General features: G+C 47.8%; 1 protein-coding gene across 1 annotated transcript; it reads left to right on the plus strand.

Moving 5' to 3' along the window:
- Window positions 1-4,319: 4,319 nt before the first annotated feature.
- Window positions 4,320-10,386, plus strand: LOC114067211 (T-cell surface glycoprotein CD8 alpha chain-like). Its single transcript, XM_027902498.1, has 6 exons — window positions 4,320-4,365; window positions 4,932-5,294; window positions 5,869-5,943; window positions 6,512-6,628; window positions 8,213-8,243; window positions 10,274-10,386. Exons 1-6 carry the CDS (start codon window positions 4,320-4,322, stop codon window positions 10,317-10,319), a joined length of 678 nt encoding a protein of 225 aa, XP_027758299.1. The 3' UTR covers window positions 10,320-10,386.
- The last annotated feature ends 54 nt before the right edge of the window (window positions 10,387-10,440 follow it).

The raw sequence follows: 10,440 nt of genomic DNA on the forward strand, positions 1-10,440 counted from the left end.
CCCCTTTTCTCTCTCTAGGCCTGTGCAGGGGAAGCCCCACACCAAACCCGGCACAACAAACTGACACGTTGCAGCATCCACACCTTTGGGCTTCTGGATCATCTCCCGGGAGCTGTCAGCACATAAACACATCTCCTGCCTTCTCTACACCGTGACTGCACCTCCTGCACTCTGCCCTGGCAAATTTGAAGAGACAGGAGGAAACTCAGACACCCAGACAACAAGCAGCACCGTTTCTGGGAACTGCACCCGAAGGCACAGCTCCTTCCAAAGCAGGAGCTTTTCAAACCGATTCCCAAGGCCAGACATCGTCTCTGCTCCCAGTGACAGGGTTCAGGCAGAGGATCCAGGTCAATCCTGATGCTGACAGGCACCAGTGATAAACAGATGAGGAATAAGGATTCGAACTGGACCTTTGCTCCAGTGTGTGTTACTTCTTTCTAAAACTCAGCCAGGGCCTGAATTCGCTACAAAGTGACTTAGAAATAAATGCTCTCACTCAACACATCCTCTGTCTGTGGTGCCACCTCTCTCCTAGGGTTTTTACTGTTTCATCTACTGTAACATGAGGCTGCACTGAGAATGTAAATATGGATTAAAGGACCTTATTTTTTAGGTTTTTACAGTCCTGAGGGCTAAGGTTTTCCCTCATGCTATCCCTCTTCTGCTGCTACCCCCACTTCCACCGATTTCAGCAGGAATTTGGCCTGAGTGAGGAAGGTGGGATTTGCTTTCTTCCAAAAAGAGGTGTTTGCCACTTGCTTTGGTTAAGTGGGACATTTAAGATGCTGATTTTTTGGGGGACATGTTGGTTGACTATAGTTAAATTCTTCTTTTTTCCGATCTGTATTTGATGTAAATATTTCCTTCTTACAGTTGCAAATCAAGAACTGAGATAGCAAATAAAATTATTCTAGTCCGATTCAATGAAGTGTATTTCTTGCTTTAGCTCCTAGCCTCAGAAATGTTAAAATCCTTCACAAAAATAACAAATGAGAGTTTGAGAAAGTTTTGGATGAGGGAAAAGCCAGCGATTTATACACCAGCCTGAGACTCAGGATGCCAGAGTTCAGCTTCCAGCTTACCATAGCCTAAAATCATCTCAAGGGATCTTCCCAGGGATTAGCTGATGGGCCCAGGAAGACTCCTCCATCCCAGGAAGGTGCTGTGAAAGCGGATGAGATAAAGATTCTCAGGGTACTCTGTTATTTGTGTCCCAGGACTGATAAAAACCTGGGAAAAGCAGAAGGAAAGAAACTCTTTGATAGTCTCTCCTCTGCAAACAAGCTGGGAAGGAGGGAAACAGAGAGAAGTTCTTCCAAACTGACTTGAGTCTAATGCTTAATTTAAAAAAAAATTAAATTAGGGACTGGATAAGTATATCTAAACAAGAGCAGGCTGATCTTGAATGACAATTTCATGGATCTACACACACTATAAAGAAAAAATTCACGGACAAGCCTCAACTTGGAAATGTCTGCGAATTCACAGACAATGATGTGAAGCACAAAGATACCTTCAATCTATTAAGGGGGCTCCACTCAAACCCCAGGTGCTCAGCTGGGGAGTAGCAAGGGTCTAACATACAGATGAGCAACTCACACCTTGTCTCTCTCTCCTATGAGGTCAGTTTTATTACTGGGTTGTCCCAGAATATCTGACTGAATTAATTTGAGCTCCAAATTTTCACTCAAACATCCGTAACTCAAAGTGTCTCTGCAAAACAGTTTCCAAGAGGTAGGAACATCCCCACCTCTCTGGTACCATTCCCTGCAGCTCTTCCCTTGCTTTTCTCAGTCACTTTAGCCTGGGTTTTCACACAACACGAGAGCTTTGGTCTGCATCACACCACCTTCCTGTAACCCAGGCTGCCAGGCAATGCTCCTGGGGGTCTGGTACTGACCCCCACACAAAATCCTCTTCCAACAGATGAGGAACTGGAAGCAGAATATCTTGGGGTTTGAGTTTTGTTGTTTGTTTCAGGGCAAGGGATTAGGGGGAGTTGATTCTTGTTATTTTTCCAGTAGCCTTCATTTGCACGGGAAATCAACACCTGGAAAAGAATCAAGCTCTGGGATGGCTCCTGCCTCCCTCTGTGTATCTCTGCACTGATCCTCCAACCCACGCTCTGCAGGGCACAGTCACTCAGCACCCCAGGGTACATCCTGCTCAGCGCAACCCTCAGGACCCACCATTCATCCAGGTATCCCCAGCCCAGACTGACACCAACCATCACACCACTGCCTCTGCCCCCACTGCCTTCTGGTTCAAGCTCCGGTGGCACAGACAGACACCTTAAAAGAAACCAGAATTGAAATCCCATCTCTGAGCATAACTGGAGCCTGCAATCACAAATCCATGAACCCAGACAGCTCCCAGCACTCTCAGCACTGCAAGGAAAGGACTGGCCCTGCAACTGCAATAGCACTGCCTGCATGGCACATTCCCTCTTCAGAGGGTGGGTTTGTTGGGAATCACCATGTTACTGGAAATACAGGAATGTTCCCTGAACTCTCTGTCAGCACCTTTCATATTCTTACTTGCTAAACAACTGCCAGGCATCAGCTTCAATTCTTCATCGTAGTTTCTGCCTTTACATCTCTAACACACAGATCTTGGTGGTCTCTGATTTTGGTTCTTTAATCTGTCAGTGACCAAAGGGATGGAACACCCAAACTGCAGATTCAGCCTGGCTGCAAACTCCCTGTAAAGTGTCAGTAGAAATATTATTCCTCCCTCCCACTGTAACAGCTGCCCTGAGTTAGAAGGAATCCTTAAAGGAATTCCATTTAAAAGCATTTCCAGCTCTCCACCTGTGGATTTTCTGAGAGATACTATGTGTTCCTGGACTGCTGTGCATCCCAAGATACTCAGGGCCATGTCTCTTCTTACATGGGCTTTTCTATTTCTGAAGCCCTGCAATTCAAGTAGGTATTAGAAATACACCCAGACACATCCAAGAGATGTTAACTTTTCCATTTACTATTAGAGAACCAGACAGAGGTGATACAAGTAGTATCACTTGATGCCTCATCCAGAGGTGGCTGGAGCACTCTAACAGCTGACACTGAGCTCAAGTCTGGTGTTCACATTTGCTTGACAGGATTTTGAGATTCAGATCCTTGTAATGCTGTTTAATGCTGTTTAACTGATGAAACGTATTTTCTCCTTGTTTTGTCAAAACCTGCTCTATTTAAGGTACCCATCACAACTACCACAGCCCTGTGAAAGGGTGTTACTTCACACAACCCAGCAGCCTGGCAGCACCTTTCCTCACTCGCCAGCATGCTTTGATGCCCACTCCAGCTCCTTTGCAAAGGACCAATAAAAACAAACCTCACTCAAAAACAGTTATCAGGAAAGCAAGGAAGAAAGGAGTAAACCAAATACCAGCCCAGCCTCTCACAGTCTGATGAAACTGTTGTCACCATGTGTGCAGAGCTGCAGGAAGCATCACCCACCCCCAAGTGCAAATGGTCACCCAGAGGCAGCAGCAAGGGCCCCCTCCAGTGACACATACAAGGGGTTTTCTTGGCAGGGCGGAAGCCCCTGTGGTTACAGGGGAGAAACACAAGTAGTTGAAACAAAATTAAAAGGAAATCATAGCCCTGGGCATTGGGCACTCTCAGTGTGCTCAGCTGACAGACCACCTGCCTTGCATAAAGTAGCTTTTCAGAGCAAATGCAAAGGAGAATTGACCAAAGAAGAACTGAAAAGAGAACAATCCAGCGAAAGAAGGACTCGGCTGTGTGTCAGGAACGTGTGTACTTGGAGATAAACGATACACATGGATCTATCCCATGAAACATCTGTGACTTGCTTTGTAAGAAAATGCTCTGGGCTCTGCCATCTACACAAGACCCCTTGAGTGTGCTTAAGAGAAGGAGGCAGAGTCCCTGCCAAGAAACACAACCTGGGCCCTTCAGCCAAAGGATGGAACTTGTCCGTGACTTCTGTGGAGCTGGAGCTGCTGTGGACCCCCAGAGGGCTGGGGGAGAGCAGGCTGGGGTGCCTGATCCTACCTCAGGCATGAGCAGCAGCACTCTGGATCTCTAGGGAAGGCGTCAAGGCAAAATCCATGAGGCACCATTTAGAAATGTTCAGGAAAAATGAGCCAAACTGAGGACTAGAACTGAATGTCTTCAGGATTTTTTTGCCACTGCATTTTGCCGCAGATGCCGAGCATCACCTCTTTACCCAAGAGGGTCCTGATGACATCACATCCTCTCCAAAAGAGTGACCCAGCCTCCCAAATCAAGTGACAAAGATCACCTCAGCTGCACTGCACCTTCTCCAAGGACGGACACCCCCAGGAGAAGATGGACAGGTCTCCTGCCCTGCTCCTGCTGCTCGTTCTGGGACTCTGTGAGTATGGACACGGGGTGGTGCAGCCCCACCACCCAGAGGGGCAAGGAAAACCCTTCCACTGAATCCAAGAAATTGTGTTAAATAGGTAAAGAGTGGAAAAGAGCAAATCAAAAAGGCTGACTTTGAGATGTGGTCAGGAATTGCAGAGGGAAAGGCGGCATTGCCTCAGCCGGCGTAGGGCAGCCAGAGGGGTGGCTGCAGCAGCACAGGCAGCAGGAAGGGAGCCTGGTCAGATGAGTGATCCTGGAGGGGAGGGAGAAGGGGGCAATAAAGAGGGTTTAGCAGTTGGTGCTTTAGGGAGTCCCTTCAGAGAAGCTGGGAAGGGGTAATGTCCCTGAGAAGGCAGCTGGAAGGGCAGCACCATCTGTACAGCCCACATGGCTGATTGCTGAGCAGCCTCCATGCACAATCCCAGCAAGGACTCCAACAAAGCCTTCCAGTCATCCAGACGCCAGGGTCCTCCTTTGCCCTCGACCTCACAGTCTGAAAACAGGAAAGCAGGTTTTCTCAGAGGGACCATTTGCTCTTCCCAAGAGGTTCCAACAAGGATTTTTCTCCTCCAGGCTGCCCTGGGATCCGTGGCCAGATGTATGAGATGAAGGTCAGGTTTCGTGACAGCATCACCCAACTCCGGGTGGGACAGCGGCTGGAACTGGAGTGTCAGACAGACAGGGAAAATGGAGCATTCTGGGTCCGCCAGGACAGGAGTGGGACCCTTCACTTCATTGTCTTCATCTCTTCCCTGTCCCGAGTCACCTTTGAGGGGAATCAGAGAACATCCACACGCTTCGAGGCCGGCAGACACAACAGGTTCTATCGGTTGGTAGTGAAGTCCTTCACACAGCAGGACGAGGGGATTTATTTCTGCCTCATGAACATCAACCAAATGCTCTACATCAGCAATGGCCAGCCTGCCTTTCTACCAGGTCAGCAACATCTCCACCCAACACTCTGAGCTCTGCCAAAATACCCAGCACCTTCTGCCTGTGCCTTTCTTAAGCATTCTTCTCTCCCTTTTCCCTGCTTGCTTGCCCAAGGCATCTTGTGACCAACACACTGCTCCTCCTGCCAGAGGCTCCCTGCTTGCCCTGGCTTCTCATGGGATTCTCATGCTCCTGCCCAAAGTCAAAGATGATTAGGCAGACCCAGCATCATCTCCCCATCCCCACTTTTCAATCCCATTGGTGGCTCTGAAGGGAGAAGAGTAAAGCAAAGTCCAGCACTACCCCCTCCTTCCTCCCCTCACCTAGATCCCAAATCTCAGAGTGTTCAGTCTTTCTGAGGATGGTGGCAGACAGCAAGACATAAGGAGCCTACAACTCCTTACTGGGTCTTGGGAGACCCTCCTTGGGGGAATCCCCATCCAAGAGGGGCTCTGTGAAGCCCTAATGTGTGTACAGGAACATCTGTACACTGGGCAGGGGTGGGAGAACAGAAGGGCAGGAGAGACTTTTTTACTGCATTTCGCTACTTGCTGAATTCATCCATTTTCACTTTTAGTCAGCACCACACCAGGACCCTCCACTCAGCGTGGTATCACAGGAAAGGACTCCTATGTCCAGACCCTGGATCCAGGTAGCTTGGATGAAGGGAGGGAGGGGAGAGGGGAGGAGATGGGCTCTGGCCCACTGGTACCACTGACACCTGCAGGCATTTTGGGGTGGGAGGAGAGTGAAAATCCACATAGCTTTATCAGAGTTGGAAGGATTAAACTCCAGTGTTTCATCCCACCTAGGAAAGGCTAAGGATGAGGTAAAAAGCATGAGCGTGTCTCATGCCTGGGCACGCCCAGAAGAGGGGGAGGGAGGGCAGAGCCTTGGGGGCTGGGGATGATTTTTAGCCTCATCAGGGAAAGGAGAAAATTTCTGGCTACCTGTCCTCCCTCAAGCCTCTGGAAAATGGTGAGAGGAGCAGCCCAGGAGAAGCCCTCTGGCCTCACCGCCAGCCTCGTGGCACACCAGGCAGGGCCCTTGGCAGCTCCCTTGGCTCTGGCAGAACTGGCCCTGACAGCACCAGTGAGCACCTGCTGGACCTTCCTCCTTCTCCATTCCTGCTCAAAGGTTGGACTCAATGATCTTGGAGGTCTTTTACAAACTTAACATTTCCGTGCCTTTTTGACCTTTGCCCTTCTCTATTCCTTCAGAGTCCAGCAAGGAGAAGGAGCTGAATTTCTCCTGCGATGGTGTCATCTGGGTTCCCTCAGCAGGTGCCTGCCTCCTGCTCCTCACCGCCCTGGCCATCACCATCCTGCAGTGTCGAAGTAAGATTCACCACAATCCCTGTGGATTCACCTCTGGCCTCAAACCACAGCCCTGTCCCTCAGAGGGATGGATGTTCTGTCCGCTTTGTGAGGCGTCAGATAAGCAGGACACAGTGAATGCAGGAGAAGGGCTGCTGTTAAAATCACTGCCTGTACTTTCCTCATCAGGAAAGGCTTAGGCTGAAAAATAATTAACAACTTAGAATCATAGAATCAGAAATGTGTTTAGGTTGAAAAAAACCTTCAAGGAAGAACAGTTGATCAGAAATGGACAGAACTTACTGTATGAACTGTCTTGGCTCTGCCATCCTTAAATTGGTGTGTCAGAGGTGAAGGTACCAGGGCCTGAAACATTCTGACCCATCAGGGTAAATATGCTCCAGCATATGCTGAGACCCCCAGTAGCAGCTTGAGCTGTCACCAAAAGAGTAACTTCATTACACAGGGTCAGAAACTGCCACAGTTTAAGCAGGAATGCAAAATCTCTGGATCAGCAAAAGTCCTTCTGCGAAATTCGGTGTTTGAAATGAAGTTAAACTACCCTGAGCAAGCAGTGAGTGCCAATGGATTTAACTCAGTTTAGCTCACTGAAATCAGTTCAACTCTCCAGTAACCCCAGAAGTTACAACTTCATTAATCCAGCTCTGCTCATTTGCCTGAACACCAGCAGCTCTGCTGCTGAATTAACTTTACTAGATCCTCCCTAACCCTACAGCCTGGAGCTGATGCCAGATCAATTTACCAGCTGCTCCAGCTAAAAAAAAGGGCCAATTTTCAGCATCCTTCAGCCCTGAAAAATACTAATCTCCACACTCTGCAGAGATAGGAAGGAATACATGAAAAAGCATTAGGGAGACTCAGCCAAAAATCATTCTCCTTGGGGGAAGTAGCTGATGATGCAGCAGAGTGCCTGGACTTGGTCCAAATTCCCTCTGAAGTCATCAGGAGCCAAGAGCTCTCCACGTACAGTGGCTTTTCCTGGTGACCTGCAACGCTGTTAACCTACAAACACCACTCAGTGATTTATTTCTGCCTTTTAACACTGAGGTAAAACGATCAGTGAAAAGCCATCAGCTGCACTGACTTTCTGCAGCAGCCTGAGCCCTGCAGGACAGACGACTACCTTGGGCTCAAATTGTTGGCAGAACATTGTATTTTGCTGAATACATCCCAAAGTAAAAACAGACTCAAAAATAGGGAAGACCATCGTTCAATTTGGTTGCATGTGGAGTGGCACCACTGCCACTCACCTCTTGGGGAAGCAGTTGCTGCCAAGGGATTCTCAGCAATGTGCCAAAGTCAGCAGAAGTAATTCACCCTCAGGGTTTCCAGGCTGACTCTGCTACTGCTACTTACCCCACGCTTTAAAATTCACCAAAACGCTTAAGTGGAATATTGAGGTAACACGAGCTGCAGCACCACTCCCTGGCAGGGATTTCCTCAAAAATAAACTTGGTTTATCATCCCTGGTTAATTTTAAAGACATCAGCTGCCGGGGAGCAACAGACCCACCTCACTGCAGTGTTTCTTTACTGAGCTGTGACTTGGAACCTTTGAACTAAAACTTTTACTTTCTTATTGCAGAAACCAGAAGACGAAGGCGCAGGTGTGAAAGGTTAGTAAGTGACAGGCAGCAGGAATTTTCTCTTAAACTTGGCACCCTCAGGCAACAAAGCAGGAAGGTGCCCAAAAGCAACCTAAAAATTCTTCATCTGATAGCCGGTGGATGGGAGGGGGGTGTGTAGTGACTTAAGGGCAAAAACGAGATGGAAGGTTCTCTTGTCCTGTGTTTTTGGGTTTTGTTTGCAGTTTTGTTTGTGGGTTTTGGGGGTTTTTTTATGATTAAGTAATTCAAATCACCGGCCCCTGACACACCAATAGATATAAAACATAAAGACAGGAGGGGCTTGTGGCATACCAAAAAAAATCCCCACGGCTTCAGGCCTCCATTTCCCCCACAGGCACTATGGAACAGCAGCAGAGAGGCTGCTGCAAATGTGGGTGACTTTCCTGAGAAACAGCACTGCAGACAGGAATAGATTTAAAAGTAACCCAGTTTCTATGCACTCAGGAACATTTTTTTAATGTTTTCCCTCCTGCCACCCCAACCCACCCATCATCCTGAGTCACAAGGAGGACACCATCACAACAAAAATTGTAGTGTGCTGGTTGGGAAAAAGAAATGCTTTTGCCCACCATGCGTTTTGCTTCTGCAAAGTGACCTCCCTGCAGCAGGAAACCTGGAAACCACATCTGCAGCTCTGCAAGCCTTGGGCACCCTGGGGCTTGTGGCCAGAGACCCACCAAGAAATCATTGCTGCTGCTCCTGGCAGCCAGTGCTGGGCTGGTGCTTGGAAGAGCTGGGTTGCCAAGAAAGTTTGGGACAGCACTTTCACAGCTCTGGAGCCTCATTCTTTGCAAATCAAAGCATCTTTTAAATCAGATAAAGTCATGTTCTTTGTTATACATCCATGGGGCTTATAGTAAGAAAGATAATTGTCTTTCAGTTGTCCAAATTAATACAATGACTCAGAAAAAGCCCACCCTCCCCTATGGTAGTAGATCCCTACAATTTTTTATTTTGTTTTTAAGACAGAATGCATTTTTTCCCCCCTCTGAAAAAGGGAACAATCTGTCAGTTTTACAATGGGTATTTGTTATACCCAGCACTCTTTTGATCCTTGTCTGCCTTTCCAAGGGAGAAATGATAATGAAAAGCTCTCCCGCTGCCTTGTTTAGAATGATGTTTGCATTCTTCACTTATCTCAGCCCCTGTTGCCAGCCCTGGACAGGGATGTTCTGTCTCTACAGAGAAAAAACACCTGCCCAGCTCTTCAGTTTCGAACCGATGGAGTGGTTTCATTACAAGGACCTCAGGAAATCATCTCCTCAAGGGCAGCTTTCCTTCAGCTGCACCAACATGACATGGTTTAAGAAATTGTAGCGTATTTCAGGTTTTATTTAGAGAGGAAATTTCTGCTGCTCTGAGCAACTCCCAGTTATTGAAATTAAGCTCTTTAGAAGTTAATAGTGCAGTACACTGCAGGAAAGAGCACCTCAGGATCTGTCCTGGGATTCTTGCTGGCAGCAGAAGGATTCATTTTCCACCACAAATTGATCTTTAGTAAAGAAGGGTGCAAAATCTCCAACTTGTTAGATCAGCATAAGACTCTCAGGTCCTGGAGACCTGTAGTTTCTATCATTTTGAGTGCACTCTGCCTGTCTAGAAAGCCTCCTTTCAAGCTCTTCTGCAGGAAACTCGTTGCAATAAGGAAGAGTCTCTAGGAATCGATAACAACTTGTCCAACTCCAAGAAAACCCCCGAGGTCTTCTTTATTCATTCATTTCTGAATGTGGAGAAAGGCTTGATGAGGAATGAGCAGAAGTCAGAGACAAATTAAAAAAAAACCTTTTTTTAATTACTATAAGAATTGATTAGCAGTGTCTCTTAAAAACATCCTTCTGCTGGCTGTCACTACCTGAAATGTTGCCAAATCCTTCACCAGCACAAAGAGGATTTAGGAACATTGTGCAGCCTGCCCTGGCTGCAGACCAAGGCTAAACAAGATCATCAGCTCATCAGGCATTAATTGCCCTTCTCTTCCTTTCCCATCAAAGTAAATCAAACCCCTTTTCTCTCTCTAGGCCTGTGCAGGGGAAGCCCCACACCAAACCCGGCACAACAAACTGACACGTTGCAGCATCCACACCTTTGGGCTTCTGGATCATCTCCCGGGAGCTGTCAGCACATAAACACATCTCCTGCCTTCTCTACACCGTGACTGCACCTCCTGCACTCTGCCCTGGCAAAT

The sequence above is a fragment of the Empidonax traillii genome, unplaced genomic scaffold, assembly GCF_003031625.1.
Source record: "Empidonax traillii isolate 1590-97213 ecotype Southwest subspecies unplaced genomic scaffold, ASM303162v1 scaffold882:size376633, whole genome shotgun sequence".
In the NCBI taxonomy this organism is placed as follows: domain Eukaryota; kingdom Metazoa; phylum Chordata; class Aves; order Passeriformes; family Tyrannidae; genus Empidonax; species Empidonax traillii.

Coding starts and splice junctions, on each gene's coding strand:
- LOC114067211 (XM_027902498.1), top strand. CDS start 4,320: ATGGACAGGTCTCCTGCCCTGCTCCTGCTGCTCGTTCTGGGACTCT. Junction 6,629..8,212: donor CACCATCCTGCAGTGTCGAA/GTAAGATTCACC, acceptor TTCTTATTGCAG/AAACCAGAAGACGAAGGCGC. Junction 8,244..10,273: donor CGAAGGCGCAGGTGTGAAAG/GTTAGTAAGTGA, acceptor TTCTCTCTCTAG/GCCTGTGCAGGGGAAGCCCC.